Consider the following 21,774-nt stretch of genomic DNA (forward strand, 5'->3'; position numbering starts at 1 on the left):
TGGAATCATCTAAGGCTGATGTACAGTTTCAACATAACATAAATAATCCAATTGTCATATTGATAAGTGCCACGTATATCAGAACTATTTAAAACAGCAATCTGGACAATTAATCTCTTCTATCCATCAAATTACTTTTTTCAACAATTCTTCAAATAATTGTCACTACAATTGGTGATTTCAATACAATTCTGTCTACAAGTGATAATAACACTACCTTCTTACTATATATGGCACCACACAGGAGGTTATAATTTTAGTCACTATAATATTGTATTAATTTGTAATCGGCCAACACGGACTACAAGCTTAAGCAGCAACATCAACCCCTTCAAACCCCACAGTGTAGAGCCACTCTCATACCCCTCAGGTCTGTGAACTTAGCCTAAAGCAGAAAAAACTATTCAACAGTTACTGAACTTATTTTGAGATCAGAATGCTTCTCCTGTGTTAGCAAAAAACCTGTCAATTTTTTTGAAACCTGGTAAGAGCACAATCCAAGGTAAAGTGGAAGTTTACATGAAGTCATGGCCTACTTGAAAGAACCAGCTTCTTTTAAGAGCTCTGGATGGATGGCCAGCATGAGTTTAAAAGCACCTCTGAAGTTCAATGTTGGTTTCCACATAAAATGTGATTTACATCTCTTTTATCAGAACTCTGCTGCTCTTTGGCCTGTGATGAGGAGACAGTCAAGTATTAGTTCAAGATGGAGGAAAGGTCTAAGCAGCCATGTTCTGCATCAATCTTCTACAACTGAACGACATCAGTAGAAGCAATGGGTCTCAATGAGCACAGGTGGTGAGAACCTTAGTTTAACACCTCAAGCCTAAGATTGCATTGGTAGTAACTGGCATACTTCTGAGAGCCTCCTCCAACTACGAGAGAGAAAAGAAATAGGTAGCTACATATAATAACTCCTTCAATATATGCAGCAGTGAGAAACATGACTGGTCAAGTGTTGGGGCAAGATTCCCAAGGCAAAAAATCACCTTGAAGTATGTCCTGTATCTGATGACATTTGTCAACCCAGGTATGAATTGAAACTGTGGTGCGTATCAGCCCTGCCTGTGTAACAGCTAGAGTGCTTCGAAGGCTTGTTAACTCTCTGAAAAGCAATGGAAACATTGCTACGAAGGATTTTGTGGATAATTGTTAAGAAACATTTTTAACCACTTGTGGTACCCATAACTTCTGGACATGAACCCTTTGCAGCTGTGGCAGTGAGCAACATCACTGATCACAGCATCATGCATTTTGTGGAAATAGTAAAACCAGCCAAATACGTGCCTCAAGAAAATGCAAAAAGCAGCAAGAGACCATGCTTAGCTCAAGGCAGTCCTGCTCCAGCAGAAGGGAGCAGATAAGAGCTGCAAGCTCCAAACTGAGTTTCAGTATGGACTGTCAACTACCAAGCTTCATGGACTGTCAGCTACCAAGCTCCCCACCAGCCATAACAAGTGGTTCCCCACTAGCAAGAATGTCCTTTTTTTTTTTTTAACTTAGCCCTGTACTTCTTTCCCTGATTTTACCCAACCCAAGTCCCAAAGTATTATGAAGTCCTGTGGTGTGGGAAATAATTTTGTGGTTGCTTTCTGGATTGGCGTACAATAAAGAAAATTACGTTCATATTAACATTTGACATTTTTCTGCTGGGGAATCATAGCAATCAGTATTTGCTTTTTGCATATGTTTAAGCATCCTATTAACATAGAAATGTCCATTTTTTAATATTTTCTTTTATACTCTTTTGGCAGCATCTTTTGATTTGTATGAAACCAAACACAAATTACCTATCACTGCTGAATTCAAGGGATTACTAAAAAGAAGAGAACCTGAGATGGTAGTGAGGGTAGGATTTTACCTTTCCAAAGGTAATGTGTTGCAAGTGCTAAAAAGAGCATCATTTTCACATCAAATCAAGCAAGGTACAAGATTCAAGAAACAGCGTGCCAAGAGGCAATTTCTCAGCAAGATGTTAGCATCAGAACACAAAATGATGTGTCTGGAAGCAGAACTGCTGAGCTGCAAACAACCTGGGTGTGAGTCAGAGAATATTAGGACAGTGCCTGTCCACCAGAAACATAGACTTGATTGCATGTGACTTGTGTCAACTCTGGAGACATCAAGAGCAGAACATAAAAGCAAGGCAACAGAGAGATTTCTAAATGAGCCATTCAGCCTCTAAGGCAACAAATCTGGCAACTCAAGTTACAAGAGAAAAAGTCAACATTCCAGGTTTGTGTTCCATGGTTATACCCTTCTTTTTCTTTTTTTTTTTTTTTTTCAGGAAAAGGTCATGTTTTACATCATTAAAAATACAATCATCTCCTTTCAAACTAGCCTGTACCTTTGAAACCAGAATCCAATTGCCTGTTCAGGCTCATTAGTGTCTTTGAATCCTAATGACCCACTCAGTTGCAGTAAATGAAAAACTAATCCTTGTTTTATGCCATTGGCTAAAAAGGATTAGCCAACTCTTGCTACCCATGCAATCAGTCTTGCACTGCAGAGATTACTACCATCTAATACTGTAAGTCTACACATTCCAATCTGTTACAATATGTAGCACTTAAAGCTTATTTCCTTGAAATGCTTAAGCATATTAATGCTATAGTGCAAGACTGTTTTCTTATGATGCAATGATTCTTCTACTCCTGCTCCCAAACAATGCATTTAGCTGCATACATGCAATGATGTCCCTTACTTTCCAACATTTTGTTTTAATTACATTCCCAGGCTTGAAATTAAAAAATAAGTAATTGTTTGTTACTTTTTGTTGGTTTGGGTTTTTTGTTTTTTGTTTTTTTTTTTTAATAGGGCCCAGACTGGGCAGGGGTATTAGGTTTGCATGGCAAGGTTTGGGAGGAAGGAAAAGAAGGTTTATAGGGGTGGCTTCTGTGCAAAGCTGTCAGAAGTTTCTGCTTCATCTGATGGAGTCAATGTTAACCAGCTCCAAGACACACCCACCATTGGCCAAGGCTGAGCCCATCAGTGACGGTAGTAGCACCTCTGGCATAGTTTAAGAAGGGGGAAATGTTACTGCACAGGAGCAACAACAGCCTGGAGAGTGAAGTAAGAACATGTGAGGGAAAGAGCCCTGCAGGTCAGTGCAGAAGGAGGGGTAAGACATGTTCCAGGTACCAGAGCAAAGATTCCCCTGCAGCCCATGGAGATCATGGTGATGTAGGACACAGATACCCACCTGCAGCCTGGGGAGGACCCCAAACAGGATGTGTGGGCAGAAGGATGCCCAAAGGAGGCTGTGACCACATGGGAAGCCCATGGGGCTCCTGCTCCAGGCTGGAGCAGGTTCCCAGCAGGACTTGTGGTCCTGTAGAGGACCCAATGCTGAGGCACTGGCAGAGGGTGCCCAGAGAAGCTGTGGATGCCCCATCCCTGAAAGGGCTCAAGGCTGGGTTGGACAGCCCCCATGGCAGAAGGTTGGAACTAGAGAATCTTTAAAGTCCCTTCCAAACAAGCCACTCCATGATTCTATAGTTTCTCCCACTTCAGCCAGAAGCCTTGACTATTGGACTGTAGTGTCAGAGACATGGATAACAGAATTCATCAGGAGACAGAAAAGGAAGTTTCAGTTACGGAGTAACTGAGCAAACAAACTTAACCCTTTTCAGCTTTCTAAATGCTGCCAGAGTATTTGCCAGTAGTGTACCACAAATAACATAGATTGGCTTTCAAACTTGCCTCTAGCTAATATTTTTCAGATTGTAAGGTGTGCAGTAGATTAGAAAAGCTGTTTAAAATAGATTAACATGGAAACCCACATTTGGAGAGCATGAAGTCCACCAAATCTATGCATCCCATTTATTATTAGTTGGATCTCAGCAGCACTTCACGAAAGCTCACAGAATCCCTTTCCAGTAAAAAAAAAATAAAATCCAACTTTCACATGTCCCAGCAGACAGCTGGGCTGCACAAAAACAGTCCTACAGCATCTAGGAGCTTGGTAAAAAATATTTTTTGTTTTGTTTTGAAAGATACAAGATAGAGGGGAAGAAACTTGCTTTCAGTGTTCCAAGTTAGAAGGAGTTGAAATGGTGTTATAACTGCAACATTATTTCAGTTCAGATAATAAGAAATACCAACAACACTTTCACAAAATTAACAGAAATGTTTATTTCAAAAATTTTAGAAATATTCTGTGTGTAACAGCTAATTTGAGAACATTGTCTTTAACTCAAATTCAGATTTTACTACAATAAACAGTTACTCTAACACAAGCTACTTAGTTTATATCAGAGGCTGAAAGTACTCATCTAGAAGTTTAGATTCTCTCTTCAATACTGAATTAACACACCACTGTAAAATGATATTTCTGCTACCTGTAAGTGCCAATTTAACACAAGTGTATCATAACTTTTTATGAAAACAACATATTTAGGAAATAAGAAAAATGAAGGCTACATCTCAAAGCATGTGTGCTTAATGAATATACACATGCTTTTGCAGCAATTGGAATAATGTAGTCTCGCATGAAATGAAAGAAGATTAAATGCTTTGTACTTTAACTTAAGAAACTGGAAACATTTGTCAAGGCTAAGTAGGAAAAGAATTTAAAAGGAAGTCAAAGGTATTCAGAAGAATGTAAATGGCTTTGTATTTTGTAAGGAAGAATGAAAACCTTTCACAGGAGAAGACTGTGATGATCTCTGATCCTGTCCAAATGCAAATGGAAAACTGAAGTCATCTTTTCCATCTCCAAATGCATGAAAAGTTGATTCTGAGGGGAAGGGGAAGGAAAATGCCTCCTCATTTTCTGATTTCCCAAACAAGCTTCCTATAGGAATACATGTTATATTTATTAGCAGATTAAATCTTACTGAAAGAATACCGTATTCAGCATAGTATGTTCCTTTAATAATATTGTACTCCAAGCATCTCACTGAGTATTAGCTTGCAGCTGTGTGTTTATTTCTGCACTAGGAATTATATTTCCTGGAGAGCATTATTAGAATCCACATAGAATTATCTGTGAAGTACTTTAATGATTTAGAACAACAAAACACTCCTAGTGATAAATTGGATGAAATATTTTGAATACTAAGCAAGAAAGGCCTTTGTAAACAAATACACTTTTGTAGTCTTTACTCACTAGAGAGCAATGCCATCAACCTCTGAAATACTTGGAGAAACAAAGCTACTTACTGAAAACCACCTAACTTCTATATTTAGCAACACAAGATACCCTTTTCTCTACAAGTTATATATGCATAAAACTTTATATCCTCCCACTTAAAAAAAAAAAAAGTGGCTTTGAACTTGGAGCACATCAAAGATAGTAGATTACAGTTCCCTTCAGAAAAGAAGTTTTATCAAGAATAAGGTTTGATCCTACTGATAACACAAGAAAAAAATAGCTTTTCATTTCAGTAAAGCCAGGATTTTACCCAGAATGTGTAAATGTGTGGGGCTCCTTTAGTATAAGTGGAAGGTACTGTTCATTAAGTCTGATTCTCCTCTCTCTTAACTTCTGCTATTTTTACATTGTATACATCCAACAGTTGAAACTGATACAAGTCACTTTATTATCAAAATTTCTCTACTTGAATGGAAATTATTATATTTGAGGGAGGAAAAAAAAACAACATATGAACTCTTTCCAATACTAAGCTGTTAGCCTTAAGTTTAAAAATTGTATTTACCAAGTACAGTAGCTTTTTACATTAAAAGTTCTTCTAATCAGTGAAAAAGCTTTGACATTTAAATATATCTTCTCCATTGCAGGCCTTCTCAGTCTGCTTCAAACACACCTAACACTATCCATATTTCTTTCTTTCTCATACCTCTTTTGCTCATGATATCTCACACATTTGAAGCCAAACAGGCAGGAAAAGATTTAAGCTAGTCAAAACACGAACCCAGTAAACCACTGAAATATAGTATCACAACTGAACAGCTTTTTAGACAACCAAAGGTGCCCTATTAAGCAGGATCACAAGTTTGTCTGTCACATAAGCAGAAGACAGCTTCACATTTGAGTTTCAGACTTACCAATATCTTTTTGTGGGGACAGAGGGTTTAAGTTTCCCACAGTATAACCTTCTTCTGTCTGAAATATAAACAGCCATTGTATTTAACAAATGAGAAAGAAAAAATATAAGCTCTAATACATATATAGCAAGTTCATTTGACTTCCATGAGAAAGACACTGTCCCGTGATATCTGCTTACATCTGCAAACACACTCCCTCCATTGTTCTGGAAATCATCAGATTGAGAACAGACCAATATTCATCTGGTTTACTGCTGTTTTTTTAAACCAGAAAGCTTCAAAATTATTTAATTCTGTAACATTTTAGAAACCTTCTAAGCAACAACCTAATTAATTCCTAGTGAGTAGAACCTGATATTGCCAGAAAGAGTAGCAAAATAACCACTCATCCTTCTTGAGTTCTTAAACTAGATTTATAATAGATACTTAATTCCTTCAAAACTCCCACCTAACTTCAAAGAATCCCACATAACTGCTACAGATTGGTAAATTCTTGGTTTCTGCCACTGAGCAGAAACATGGGTTCCTACAGCATGAGGTGACTTAATACCTAACCTCATTCCTAAACGGTTCACAAGCTCCTCACCAGTGTTTTCTCTCTGACATAGAGCTGATGATAGAAGACATCAACAACACGTATCTTGCCAAACACAAAATAAAACAGTACTTTCATTCCTCCTTCCTCTAGCTTTTATCTAGTAACCTCAAGACTGAGCACACTCACTGAAATAGGAGATACTTGGATTCAAATGCTTTATTTGCATAATGAGGCTTGAATCTACATTGCCAGCAGTGCTACTTAACAACCACACTATGCACTGACACATATCTATCCTGAATACCCAATAATCTATTAGCCCACAATGATAAAAATTACTATAGAGCACTGCAGTTAGGGAACCTGCAAAGAAAAAGACCTGGATTCCACTGCCTGTTCCAATTCACTGTCTACTTATCTCCTCCATTTAAGCATAGCTAATCCATATTTGCTCTTCAATACTCCTAATAGATTGTCCTTCTTTTTCTCAGTATCCTACATTTTGTGAAAAACAGGGGGAGAGGAGGGAATAAAATTGTAAATGCCTGATTATGCATTTCAGCAAGACAAAACCACACAGGATAGGCATGTGTGTTGTGATTTCTGCTCGGGTACCTAAAGTTTTGCATTGCAACACTGAACCAGAAGCATTTTGTGAATCTAGTCACAAGTATATTTGCATAAGATCTAATCTTGCCCATATGGGAAAGATTTACATTTGATCAGAAGTCATCATAAGGGGATCCCCAGGAAAGTAGATAAGCATTTTCAAATTATATCAAATATAAAAAATAAGCAAGCTAGTAAAAAAAATATTTGCTATTAAGATAACCAGTATGAAAAACCTCATTCACTGTCAATGTTGTTTACTTAGAAGATTTTGCTTTGTGAAAATTTAATATTCTCAAGTACTCATTTTTACCTCATCAGATGAATTTTCTGCCCCAAACACAGAAGCAAACAAATTAAAGCCAGGTGACTTCTGAGTAAAGCCCATGAGAGAAAAGAAGGCAGGAGATTTAGATGTTCCTTCTTCAGAACCTAAATTTTGAATGCTGTGAAGAGAGAAAGGAAGAAACAACACTAATAGTTTTTTAAAAGTAGCATAGATGGCTTTTTTAGTTTATTTTTTCTTTTTCTGTTTTGTCATTTTTTTAGATTCCTACAGCTTCCATTGATAATTGCTTCTTGCAATACAGAATGGTTAATAAACCTCTTTAAAGCAAAGTGAGGTGGTGTTCTTACCAATTCCCTACCCTTTTACCAAAAAACCCTGTTTAAAGATAGAAATTGGTGTAACAAATACTACTGCAGGAAAAGACAACAATTTTAACAAAGGAGCTATAAAAAACTGTGTCTCTGTATTTCTAAGTAGTCTTACTCTTTCAAAATAGCTTTAAGTGGAAATGGTATTGTCAGAAGAAAAAGTAATAAATTACCTAGCATAACTCAGGGGGAAAAAAATTCAGAAGAACTTTCTAGAAAAGTCTTTCTACAGAATCTTTCAAAAGCAGATATGCTTATACAATAAATATCACTTTGCTCAAAATCAAAATAAAAGCTGAACTCATACAAGTCAAATGAAGGTAGGTTAGAGAATTGGGTTTTCTTCCCCTTTGAGTCAGGTGTTCCAACAAATTCACGTGTTTCAGGTGCTCTTAAAAAATGTTGTGAACTTTCTTCTGCTGTGTCAGGATTATCTTCATTTGGCTTCAAATTTGTGTTTATGCCCTATTTAAAAGAAAAATATAGTAATGTTTACAGTATATGAAATATCCCAAAATATCATTAGATCATTTACCTATAAATATATCCATTATGTATTTTAGGGTTAGTTATTTTTTTTCTCAGGAAAAATAAAAGGATGTTAATAAAATGCTCAAAATTTTATATTTGTCATACTTTAAACTGTAACCTGAATTTATCTAATTTAAAATTGACTTCTTGTGAATAAAACTATATATGAAAATTTTCATCCAAAAAGATAAACTTGTGAACTGACTAAAATCACTGATTTTGAATAAAAGAACTATTTAACTTTAAAGTATGTCTTAACATATTGTTTAAAAGTCATACTGGAACCCTCTTAAGACTCCCTAATGAAACAAAGGATCATCAGCATCAAAATATATTTCAGCTGACTGAGATATATCCTCTTCCTCAGAAAATGTTAAATGAAAATATGCACTTGGATTCTGTGGAGCAATTTCCACTAGACTCAGTATTGTTTTAAAGACACTCTTCTCCATTCAGCTGCCTGCAGGCATCAGCCCTTAGTGAGTCAACCAGAAGATGAGGAGTACTTCAAACTTGATCTTGTGTACAGGTTTTGGTGGAGAGTTCCTAGTTTGTATGATGCTATATTGGATTTGTGGTGAAACCAGCATGGATAATACAGGGATGTTTTAGTTATGCTGAACAGTGCTCACACAATGTGAAGGCCTTTTCTCCTTCTCATGCTGCCCACCAGTGCTTAGGCTGAGGGTGCTAAAGAAATTGGGAAAGGACACAACTGGGACAGCTGACCACAACTGACCAAAGGTGTATTGCATACCATATGATGTTGTGTTCAGCAATAAAAGCTGCAGGGAAGGAGGAAATGGGGGATGCTTGGAGTTATAGCATCTCTTTTCCCATGTACCCGTTACATCTGATGAAGCCCTATGTTCCTGGAAATGGCTAAATAACCTCCTGTAGATGAGAGGTAGTGAATTAATTCCTTATTTTGTTTTGCTAGCATGCACAGCTTTTGCTATACCTTTTAGACTCTATTTATCCCAACAGACAACATTTTGCACTTTGACACCTCTGATTCTCTTCCCCATCTCCCTGCGGGGGGAGTGAGCAAGTGGCTGTGTGGTATTTAACTGCTGGCACATGTTAAACCACATCTTGATATCACCTACATGCGCAAGCTGTACAGACAACTGGCTTTAATAACATGGTATGGTGAGCTTGATCTCACATTCAGGCACAGCTTGTAAAAGCAGTGCCAATGGAGCCATACAGGTTCTGTAGCCAGCACACAGCCTTTTTAGTATAGTTCCATGAGAGAAATGAGTTTCAAATGCAAACATTTTTTTTTAATCTTTCATCAGCTCACACTGAGAAAAAAAAAATTGTACACCAATTTATACAAAAATTACAATGTGCATAGGATAGTCATCCTAACTAGTCTGTTGTTAAGGCAGCATCAAGCTCCACAGAACACCAGCATGATCAAGAGCAGTGACTCCTATATTAGCAATCAGAAGGCACTAATTGGCTTCTCACCTGCTGGGTGCTTTATAATGAGTCACCTTGACAACTTCTGAGACTTACCTCTTGCCAATACATTCAAATGTGTCAAGATACCTTGACTGTTCTACATAAAATAATTACTTATGACATAAGAAATGCTTTGCTTACTTGAGGTCTGTAAGAGTAATCCTTTGGTTCATCTTCTGCTTCTTGATTACATTTGGTCTCTTGGCTTGCTATACAAAAATCAGCACTGCTTGTAATAACAGCATTTTAAATGGATAAATAAAAATTATGTTCTGGGAAAGAATCCTTGAGAAAGGTTCTCTAACTTGGCATTGCTACTGGTAAGGAAGTGTTATGACTGTAGTTTTCATAATAACCCACCTTACAGCTATATCCTTAACAGTTACCTCTTGTTCTGCCACTTACTCGTTATCATTAAAGCTTACTCGTTATCATTAGCTGCTTCATATGGTTTGGTATGTTCTTCAAACCTAGCTATTGTTCCCTGAGAGTACTATATTTGTCTAATCCAGCTATTGCTCTCTGTGACTGTTAAAATCAGACAATGGAAATCAGGTGGAAACAATATAAAAAACACATTCACATGACACTGATGAAATGTATTTTAAAGAACTGGGCAAAACCAGGATAAGAAAAGAATATTATCAGACTTTCTGCTCTAAGCTTCAGACTGTGCAACATTTCAGGCACTGTGGGTTAAGATGCTGTGTTTCAGGACATACAATTAGGACTCTATTACAAAAATATATATAAAAAAAGACTAATTTTTGACATACATCTAAATTAGCATTAGAATTGGAAAAAAAAATACATTTTTTAAATGAAGCTCAGTGCCTTGTGATTTCAGAAACTACAGGTGTATTTGTAACTACCCTGGTTCCCTGCTTTGCTCCTGTAAGCATTCTGTATGTATTTCTCAAGTTAATTTTAATTTTTAACAATCTTAATCTGATGCTTTAAGATTCCTACTTTACCAAGTTTATTATATCCCTTTTCTTTGCATTTTCTCATGCCTTATGGGCAGATTTTCAGACTGGCTTTCATTTTACACAAGTAATTTGAGACTAGAGTGTGGATTTATAAGAGATGTTGGAAAGTTCCTTTCATTAGGAATGGTCAACAAAGAACAAATCCCACATTACTGAGCAGTTAGGTCTCTATTTTTAGGACACTGCCTATCTGCTATACTTCAAGTTTGAACTAAATAAGCAAGGTGGAAGAGGAATAGGAATGGTGGCTCACTTAATACCAGAATGAAAATTTGTCCTCTAGATTTTTCTTTTATAATTATGTGATCCAGCATCCAGTAACAGCACAACCTATCAAAAAAATTATACTTTACCTATTACTGCACTTTCAGTCTCAAACTGTTGATTGGAAGTCATCTGCTTTGGGGGAATTGCCAGTCTAAAACACAAAAATTAATGTTTGATAAATATTAATTATTTCTATAAACTCAAGAATGAAAACTATTAAAGAAAAGTTACCTGAATTGCATTTGGTTTTGTGAGCTTGCTATCGCTGGAACTTGGGCAATTTGTGGGTTATTAGTGCCTGCAGTGTCAGTAACCATCTAAAACATAGTAAAAAATTCAAATGAGACAGCATATGATATTGTCGCTCCAACAACATCACTTTGATTTCTCTTTAAACTATGGAAATTCATTCTTTTAACCACAGTTTCTGGGTCAGTAACACAAAAACTTTTTGCCTATCTTTGCTTTACCTTCATTTTAACAGCATGATACCCAAACCCACTTCTCTGATTTTTGTTAAGTCTCATTCACAACACTGATAACTAGATGTGAATAATAACTGTTCTGTCACACAAACAACATTACATAATTCACACACTTTATCCAGGTTTTATACTACTGCAGCCTGTTTACTCCTGCTTGACAACACAGAAAGGGCTGAACCACGGCCTGGCTCCACTTCTGAAGGCCAAAGTGAGTGTGCACATCAGTGAATGTGTCTCTTGTGTGGACTGAAAAACTGCAAATAACAAATACTCCTGCCTCACAGATTTTCATCAGATCAGAAGCCCTAACTCTTATGTGAGACATGCATTTGTGCCTTGAGGACAGAGTGGCACTAGGAATCTATGCCTCAGCATCAGATAACACATTATTTCACAGGGAGCTGCTAGTTCTGGTTTATTTTAATTTGCAAAATGTATCAAGTTTAATTCAATACAGAGTGGAGGACAAAAGGGCTGGTTATGAAGAATCTGTCTGCTACTCAACTCTTGTAGTTTATAGCACACCTTTTCTGAAGCATCGCAACCCTCCTCCTTCTAATCTTTTTATTTTTCCTCAGACTCCATCATCTTTCCCTTGTTGCCATCACCCTTTCTTGAAGTTCCCTTAACCTTGACTTACCACTTCCCGCTATTCTCTAAGTGCAATTCTAGTTCCCAGAGTCCCATCCTCATCTCTGGATTACCCTGGCAACAGCCCTTCCATCATCCTCATCATGTCCAATTCCCTCAGCCAGTCACAAATTGGAATTGCTTGAAATGTCTTCTGTCTTGTTCCACTCAGTCTAGCCATTGCCCTTCGTGTTGTTTTATCTTAAGACAGCTGCTTCTTCTACCACAGGCTTCACTTTAAACTATTTAGTGATTTATTCACTTCATCTTTCAGCTATCCTGAAAATCTTTAGAAAATCACAACTGGTTCTGTTAATTTTTTACTTATTTTTGTTGTTCATTAAAATTTGGTTTTAAATCAATCCAGTGAGATGTGCCTTAAAAAGAAAGGTTTTGGTGTAGAAATTTCCCCAAGCTTCTGCACAGCAAACACAGTCGCAAACTATTTATTTTATCTTCTATGTCCTTACCTTACCTTAGTACTCCTTTATATTATAACAATCCTATGAATGTTCTTGCACTTAAATAGATATTATTAGTGGTTTTCATAACTATGCAAGTTGTTCCTCCAACTTGTTTGCAGATTGCTTTACTGTGTTTGTATATTTCAGATATTAAGCTGCAATACACTGCCACCTGTTCAAAAAAGTACTTTAGGAACTATTTGTTTATGGGTGAGAGATGGAAAATGTACTTGTAGACTCCTCAGGTGTATAAAGCAATGCTGCTCATGGTTTCATTTCTCTTGGTCCAGACTTTTTGTTTCTGCTTAAACCTCAGAACTGAGTTGTTAACTGTAGGCATTCCTGCATATAGCATCCTGTACATTTAATCCTTTATGAAATCTTCATTATAGAGTAGATGGCTGATGACTAATCATTAATAAAAGATTATGTTCCTCCTTTAGAATTCCAAAAATTTGCTACATACAACAAAGTGAATCTACAAAGGCTATTTAAACTTTAAAAACTATCATACAAAATTAATTGGATAGAGGGGTCACCTCAAGGTTGACATTAGAATGCTTACTATGACTACCAGTTGCACTTCGTAAGAACATACATATTTTCAGAATGAAAAGACACGAAAGAAATACTTTTATTACAAAACCAGGTAACAGCAGATTACCAAGATTATCATTGTGGTTGCAGTGTTAATAAATTTAATGTAACAGCACTATAACAGATTATATAATCTCATGTTATTACCAGTGGGAAAGCAGCATACCTGGAATGAATTTTCTGCAAGGTTGGAGGAACTGCTAGTAGCCACTGGAAATTCCATAGGTTTTTCTTTTTCTTCTCTCTCTAAATTAACAATTATTACTTAATACTGTCAACAAGATTAAGTTTCCAAAGCATGACATTGTTAAACTGAACTTAGGAACAAAGTTTACACATTTTCCTGCTAATAGAGAGCCAAAAGAAAATTATCACGAAATATCAAAGTATCAATTTACTGCAAATAATTCTTAGTTAATATTTACTGTATTATTTATGCAAACAGTGCTAAAGGCATGTTTCAGATTTTTCTGACACTATGCATCAGGCATACTTGTAATATTATTTTACTCTTTGCACAGGAAGAAAGGAATCAGACACAGGATTTTCAGAACAGAAAGGCTGGTAAATACCCAACTTCCATTGAAAGTCTGACTTCAGCTTTCACAGTAGGAGCCACTCATAAAGTATGTTATCATGGTTTCCATTCATTTATACAAAAATAATACCAAATCATTCATAGAAAGATCATTAAACACACTGCACCTCTTTCTGTTGGCTGCACTGAGAATCTAATGCTCTGTACAGACTGCACTCGTTTCCAAGGAATGCATGGGACATGTAATGGTTTATACAGTTGATGTTTCTCATTTTGCAAAGATGGATGTTCCCTGTCTTCAAATATCCTAAATTAAATTAAAAAAAAAAAGGTTAATAGCTGCAATAGAAAGGAAATCATAAAATATAACTGCTTCTTCAAATAAGTGGAGTTTTCAAGGGAGATGCATGCTACCAGAGAGGTTATACCTCTTGCAGCTCCAACAGCTGATAAAAATATGAAGTTTTCTTTAAATACTATCAGCCAGAGACTATCACTGAAAGAAGAAGAAAAGTAGTAATAAACCAATCGTAAAAACATTGCTGACTTAAATTTTGTCAGTATCAAAGAAAAGTACTAGTAGTTTGGGATTTTATACTTTCATCAAGTACTTCTTTATTGTAGCTCTAAAATCACATTTTTGCATTTTAAACCAATTTTACTCTCTCTGAGATAGTCTGGAATACTCACACTACACAAAAAAAAATGCAGCCAGTGTTTTCACTTGTGGGGTAATTATCTGTGTGGGGTAAACAGCCTTTGGCAGTGTAGAAAAACAAAGGTTAGCAGAACAATGAGGGGTAAAATGGCTATTTGGCACAGGCACATTTGCCATTTCTAAAAATAATGAGTTCTACTTTATTTTCTCTCTGGCATTCCTGCTTTTCGCCTCTATGCTTCTAGCTACAACATCTGGTCTATAGCTGACTAAACTATGCTATTTAGAACAAATGAAGAATTGAGTCATGTCCTTTTGTTCTTATTGAGTTTTTCCATAAATAAGATTAAATGTATGATGCACTTTATAAGGTAGTGTGAAGCCAAATTAGCAACAGTACTATAAAAAACCAAAACTAGAAACACTGGCTAATATATATGGACCTAAAAACATATTAAACTAATATACATGCACAACTGTGAGCACATAAAGCCATGAATACATCTCAGTCAAATAACTCTGAAAAGGACTATCTTCATCTTATATATATATATAAGTTATTATAAGTTACATATACACTACCTGTGTCAAGAATGAGTACTAGAGGAAATAAGATGCATACATGGCTGATGTATCTTTAAATTCAGATGCAGAGAGCACAAAAACAGAGAGAAATGAAAACAGAGCTAACCACAGAACCCCACTAAAACTGCTTTATCGTTTTCAAAACAGCTTGTTTGGCCACTTCACCACAATCTTCATTCATTAATGAATTGAACAAGGCTGCTGCTGCAGAGTTAAGATTGCCATAAACTAATTTTTTTACTCAACTCAGGATGCCAAATGGGGTTTCTAAAAGTGCCCAGAGTCAGTTTCCATGACCTTCTGTAGATTCTAGCAGGCAAGTCTCCCTGAAACAAAGCTTTTCTTTGCAATGTGCATCTATTCATCATCTATCAACGGCAGAGTTATAAACAGGACTTAGAAGCTTTTAAGACATGTATTTTTTAAGTAACAAAGTAACAAATGTTTTTAAGTAACAAAACCTTCCAAAAAAGCCTGCAGTCAGACTTCATGCATATCCAATATACCTGCTCCCTTTCTTCTCCAAAAACACTATCAAGAAAACTCCATATGCATCTTCCCTGACACTGAAAGGAAATTCAGACTGCATACTGAAGCTCAAAATAGTCCAAACTGCTGTAACAAGACAGATAATTTGCCTTCTTTTGTTACTTCATTGTTAGTAGACATCTGAGTAGATAAGAAATCTTTATCTTAAAACCTACTGCAAAATAGATAACATCTTTTTTACTAAAGTGCAAAGAAAAAAAACCCATATATTCCTAAATCAAAATAAAATCCAATTTTCTTAGCAGCAGTTTCTTCTTCATAGCATAACAAAGCCCAAAGATTTACATCTTCATATTCACTATAGGGATCAAGTGTATTTAATTATACATCTGAAGAATCACAGTTGTTCCTGTGGTATTTACCAGGACTCCCTACTGAAGCCATGTTCAGGATTCTCATCAGGCACTTGCCAGCAAGTCCTCTGGGAAGCAGGACTTACTTTAATAACTAGCTGCCATAACTAGTAACTAATAATTGCCTATGAGGCTGTGGTCACCACAGGGTTCACTCTTCACATAAGTTTACATGTAGAGGTCAAGAAAGATCTTAGTAAGTATTTTTCCAAGATTAGATTACAAAGTTTTTTCTTTGATCAGTAAAAGCTAGTAAACTTGTAATGCAAAGATCCTGAAAAAAAGTGCAACAATCTGACATGGAATATCCTTACAAGTTTTAGCAAAAATCTCTCACTTGGAATACAAAATATTTTAGGTATTCAGAGGTGGAATTAACACATAATCATACAGGGGGGGAGGGGTGGCGGGAAAGAGGGGAAGAAAAAAGCCTAACAGAATTACAAAATAATGGCATTAAAGGTCTCTCAAACATTTTACAAAAGCAGAGAAAATAAGCATGATATATGCCAAAACACAGTTCAAGATGTCAGCCTTTCTATGTAATAAATACAATCTCTAATTGAGAAATCAAGACCCAGGCTTCATAAAAGTTGACTCCTATATGTTGATTGATGAGAACTCTCGAATTGGAGATTTTAATAATGATACTTAACTGGTGAATTATGAAAGCCCACTAATCAGATGGAACAACTGGCACGAGAAGAGGAATCTGTGATTTGTAGTCAGCCCAATCGGTGACTAGTTGGACAGCAATGATTCAAACTAAAACGTTCCAAGCCTTTTGAAAGATCAGGTACCACTGTCATCCGCATGTCCAAAGGAGAACATCTATATCAGCAGTTATTAATTAATTTGCAAGTTGGTTTCTTGTCTTGCAGCCCTCTAAAGCATTTCATGGGTATTCATTTGTACACTGTTCTGCTCAGTGCTTTCATTGCTCTGCTTTGTTCTTTCCCTTGATACTGCTGGTTTCTCTTCACACTGGTCTGCTTCAGTTCATGGAGATTCACAGTACAACTCTTTTTTTCTTCTTTTGTGGCAGAAGATGAAGATATCTTTTTTCTTCAGAAAGCTCTCTTCACTCAGGAGCAATCTTGTGGTTACTGCAGAACAGCCCACAAGAGACTACTGCCTTTGGTACCCATGTTCTGCTGTTATAATTTTGCACAATGCCTTGAGTCTGAAAATGTTTTAGTTCATATGACTCATTATCATTTTCTGTTTGTGGGTTTTTTTCAGTGTTTATAATCACAGATTCATAGTACGCCTATTTTTAACACCAGCTACTTAATCAGACACTTCTCTGCTTTCTAGTGAAGCCTTTTTTTAGAATTCACTAATGCCAAAAGTGATTTTAATGACAATTTTTATGTAATTTTCTACAAGCCTTGATGTTGTGGATATATTTGACACAAATAAGCTTTAAAATTTACTCTAGGAAAAAACATATTAATTAATAATCAGGTTATGTTCTAATACTATATGCTATATCACATAAATGCATACACGGAGGTTAAAAGGCAATGTGAGTGACAACAATGTAAAATGTTTACAACATCTTATAAGCATGATTCAAGACATGAAATTATTGCTTCAGTAAGAGCACCAGAAAGATCTACTTGCATGCAATCAAGACACAACTTCAGGTGAAGGTACAAGCATGTGAAGGCTCCATGACATGGAGTTAAAAGTACAATGGCAGGTCTAGCAATGAACCCTATGAATTCCTTTGCATGAGAAGCCTGACTGTTTCTCACGCCTCCATGTGCAAAACATAGATCTCTGCCTTTTATAATAAGTCTTTAATTGGTATTTTGTTTTTGGCAGACTAAACATAAGTGAGTTTCTTTGAAAATTGAGAGTGATTCCCATCTCTTCTTTCACCTAGTCTTAAAACTAAATAGGTTTCTTGCTTCCCTGGATTTCAGAGGTCTTGCCCATTACAAAGAGCATATATAAGAAGATAGAACAAGTGTAAAGGTTTAAACAAAAAAAAAACCCACAAAAAAACCCTGAATAATTCATAGGTCTATAAGTAGATATTAGAGGCCTAAAATGCCTCTGTGGAAAGGATCTTAGGAATTATTAAAATTACACATTTCTTTGGATATACACTACTAATCTCTTCTTAAAACCCTAAAAAGTTCCTTTTTCAAGCACACCAAAATGCAAAATCAGTTGGACAAAGTCTTTTGGACATATTTTCATGAATTTTGGTCTAAAAGCATCCTTTCTTACCATGAAGTTCGCAAGAACTACAGAAAAATGCAAGATAATTCTGATGGTGATTTTCAGTCACTGTAATGGAGCTCAAATTAAAGTGAGTCCCAGCTGTAAATGACCACTGACTAATTTACTACACCATTCATCCTACGAAACTTTCACTCATGCTTGTTTTTTGAAACAAAAAACAAGTTCTTTTAGTTCTTTTAAGAACTAAGAGTTACATTTCTTAAGACATAGTTCAGAGCAGAAAATAAATGATACGTGCAAGCCTGACTTTTTTCTCCAAATATGCTTTTATTAATGTGTTCTACCTCTGACTGCAGAGTCACTGCAGTTGTATTCAAAACCTGTAAAACTATCCACATAGATATATCAGCAGTAGCTTTGAGGAGCAAAGGCTTCAACAAAATACTTTTGAACATTTCCAGATAGGTTTAGCTTCCAAGACTTCAAATTCACCACCCCCTTAACCCAAAAATACAGAAAACTTCTAAAATTACATAATCAAATCACATGGCCAGAGTTAGAGAAGCTTGTCAGTCATTATTTAGCGACAATTTGTGTTGTGTGGCAGTCTTCGTGTAAATGCTGAGATAGTACCCTGCATGAAAACAAGAGAAAAAAAAAATAATTTGTAAATGTACCTTTCTTTAAGCTTCTCTAGCTTCTTCAGACTTTTCTGATTTTTTCCTTCAATCATTTTGGAATTATTCTGATCTTCTGTAGTCTTAAAAGATAAAGAACAAAAAAAAAATAATCTTGAAAAGTTACAGCTACATGCTGCAAATGTTTTCTAAACCTCATGAATCAGTGCACAGAAGTAGAGATTTTGTAGCCAAGATGGTCTGAGGAAATAAGCAGACTGAGGTTAAAGTGAGGCAATATTTTTTGTTGGAACAACTGTAATAAACACAGAAGTTTTTGTGCACAGACTCCATTTATCTCTTTGGAACAAGCAGCTCCTCACATGGTCTTCTTCTTAGTTATAAACCAATTAACCACATCCCTTCTTATTGTATGCTTATACAGCACATACCACATGAGGAAATTTAGTCTGTAACTATGAGTGTCAAAAAGTATCACGAAATAGAAAACAACACCTGTGCATGATCTACTTCTATCACCACAAGGCTGGCTGAAATAGATACAGCTGAGACAGCAGTAAACCAAGTCGTTGATCATCTGGTCCAGAGGAGTGAAAGTGTCCATATGCAATACTGTAACCAAACTCTTCACAACATTGGCCAGTAGGGCTACTCAGGCTTAGGAGAGACATTTCACCTCCTAACAGACGAGTGGCTCAAAAAACTGTCCTGACAAAGTCCTTTTTTTTGGAACACCATCCCTTTTGGAATCAGTGCTTTTTCTAGTCAGTGGAACTGTAGTGATCTCTTGTCTAAAATCAGCCAGTTTTACCTTGGGGTACTTTTTACCCACACATTTACTTGTGGGAAAAGGGGAAGAAATTTACACGATCCTTACTGTAAAGCATATAATCATAGAATCGTAAAATAGTTAGGGTTGGAAAAGACCTTAAGATCATCTAGTTCCAACCCCCCTGCCATGGGCAGGGACACCTCACACTAAACTATATCACCCAAGGATTCATCCAACCTGGCCTTGAACACTGCCAGGGATGGAGCATTCACTACCTCCCTGGGCAACCCATTCCAGTACCTCACCACCCTAACAGTAAAGAATTTCCTCCTTATATCCAATCAAAACTTCCCCTGTTTAAGTTTGAACTCGTTACCCCTTGTCCTATCACTACAGTCCCTAATGAAGAGTCCTTCTCCAGCATCCTTGTAGGCTCCCTTCAGATAGTGGAAGGCTGCTATGAGGTCTCCATGCAGCCTTCTCTTCTCCAGACTGAACAGCCCCAACTTTCTCAGCCTGTCTTCATATGGGAGGTGCTCCAGTCCCCTGATCATCCTCGTGGCCCTCCTTTGGACTTGTTCCAACAGCTCCATGTGCTTTTTATGTTGAGGACACCAGAACTGCACACAATACCCCAAGTGAGGTCTCACGAGAGCAGAGTAGAGAGGCAGGATCACCTCCTTTGACCTGCTGGTCACACTCCTTTTGATGCAGCCCAGAATACGGTTGGCTTTCTGGGCTGCAAGCACACACTGCAGCACACACCGACTCAGGTGTAGGACCTTGCACTTGCCATGGTTAAACTTCATGAGGTTGGCATCTGCCCACCTCACAAGTGTGTCAAGGTCCCTCTAGATGGCATTCCTACCCTCCAGTATATCAACCGAACCACACAGCTTGGTGTCATCAGCAAATTTGCTGAGGGCGCACTCAATCCCACTGTCCATGTCACCGACAAAGATGTTGAACAAGACTGGTCCCAACACAGATCCCTGATGGACACCACTCAATACTGGTCTCCAGATGGACATTAAGCCATTGACCACAACTCTGCATGTGGCCATCCAGCCATTTCTTTATCCACCGAGTGGCCCACCTATCAAATTGATGTCTCTCCAATTTAGAGACAAGGATGTCATGTGGGACAGTGTCAAATGCTTTGCACAAGTCCAGGTAGATGACATCAGCTTCTCTACCCGTGTCCATCAGATCCGTAGCCCCATCATAGAAGGCCACCAAATGGGACAGGCAGGATTTCCCCTTAGTGAAGCCATGCTGGCTGTCAACAAGCACCTTGTTGTTTTTCATGTGCCCTAGCATGCCTTCCAGGAGAATCTGCTCCAAGATTTTGCCAGACACAGAGGTGAGACTGACTGGTCTGTAATTCCTCTGTCATCTACTTTCCTCTTCTTGAAAATTGGGGTTATTAAAAAAAAACTTAAAAACCAGTAGGACCTGTGAAAGCTTGAGTCCTGGGGCTCACTAGGGATTGGCACTGCTGTATTTTGAAGTGTATTCCCTGGCTCTTGAGCTAGCATGAAAGTCAATATGACACAGTGCCTTGACAGAAATTATGATGTAAACTGAGGTCAACAGAAAACAAGCTTGTAGAGCCATTACTTTCATGGACCACTCTTGTTTAAGAAAACATGTGTTAAGAAAACTGTATAGAAACATAATAACTAAGACTGAAATCATCATGTTTCTATGTGTGCTTAAAAAGACACTTTTTTTTATGTTTTAGAAAATACACCTGTGCAATATATAACCACATATTATAGAAAATAAAATTAAAATACAGTTACCTTTTTTAAATAATTGATTTTCCTTTCTAATTCCTCAGCTTCTTTTTGTAGTTCAATGGATTCTTGTGCAGCAACTGCAGCAAGCTTTAACATTTCCTGTGTCTTTCGCCTCACAGAAGCACTTCCATGTTATGGAATATAAACTGCCACGATACTTTTTTAAAGCAAGCAATTGTATCAGATCCCTGACCCCCTGATGCTATAAACATGAATGCTGGATATGCAGAAAGCTCTGAAAAATCTACAAATCTAATCTCAGTTAGGCTTCTCCTCCTTAATGAAGCATTTTGACAGGTGTATCATTAAATGAAATCTTATTTTCTTTCCTTAAAATAATCCCATAAACTTACACTGAAGAGGACTATTACACCTTCCATTTTCTCACAGAGAAATGCTAACTCTAAACATAAATATATAATAACTTCCTAATATGA

The 21,774-nt window shown here is 36.8% G+C and overlaps 1 protein-coding gene across 1 annotated transcript in view; it reads right to left on the reverse strand.

The window, feature by feature from the left end:
* Positions 1–4,592: 4,592 nt before the first annotated feature.
* Positions 4,593–21,774, reverse strand: part of C4H14orf39 (chromosome 4 C14orf39 homolog) — a 31,482-nt gene continuing 14,300 nt past the window's right edge. Inside the window, exons 7-17 of the mRNA XM_013129153.3 lie at positions 21,347–21,461; positions 18,803–18,885; positions 13,950–14,091; positions 13,413–13,490; positions 11,302–11,387; positions 11,157–11,221; positions 9,956–10,023; positions 8,121–8,278; positions 7,470–7,602; positions 6,010–6,067; positions 4,593–4,795 (exon numbers count right to left, since the gene is read on the reverse strand). Of these exons, the coding sequence (XP_012984607.2) occupies positions 4,593–4,795; positions 6,010–6,067; positions 7,470–7,602; positions 8,121–8,278; positions 9,956–10,023; positions 11,157–11,221; positions 11,302–11,387; positions 13,413–13,490; positions 13,950–14,091; positions 18,803–18,885; positions 21,347–21,461 (1,189 nt within the window). The remainder of the gene's footprint in view (positions 4,796–6,009; positions 6,068–7,469; positions 7,603–8,120; positions 8,279–9,955; positions 10,024–11,156; positions 11,222–11,301; positions 11,388–13,412; positions 13,491–13,949; positions 14,092–18,802; positions 18,886–21,346; positions 21,462–21,774) is intronic.

The sequence above is a fragment of the Melopsittacus undulatus genome, chromosome 4, assembly GCF_012275295.1.
Source record: "Melopsittacus undulatus isolate bMelUnd1 chromosome 4, bMelUnd1.mat.Z, whole genome shotgun sequence".
Classification (NCBI taxonomy): Eukaryota; Metazoa; Chordata; class Aves; order Psittaciformes; family Psittaculidae; genus Melopsittacus; species Melopsittacus undulatus.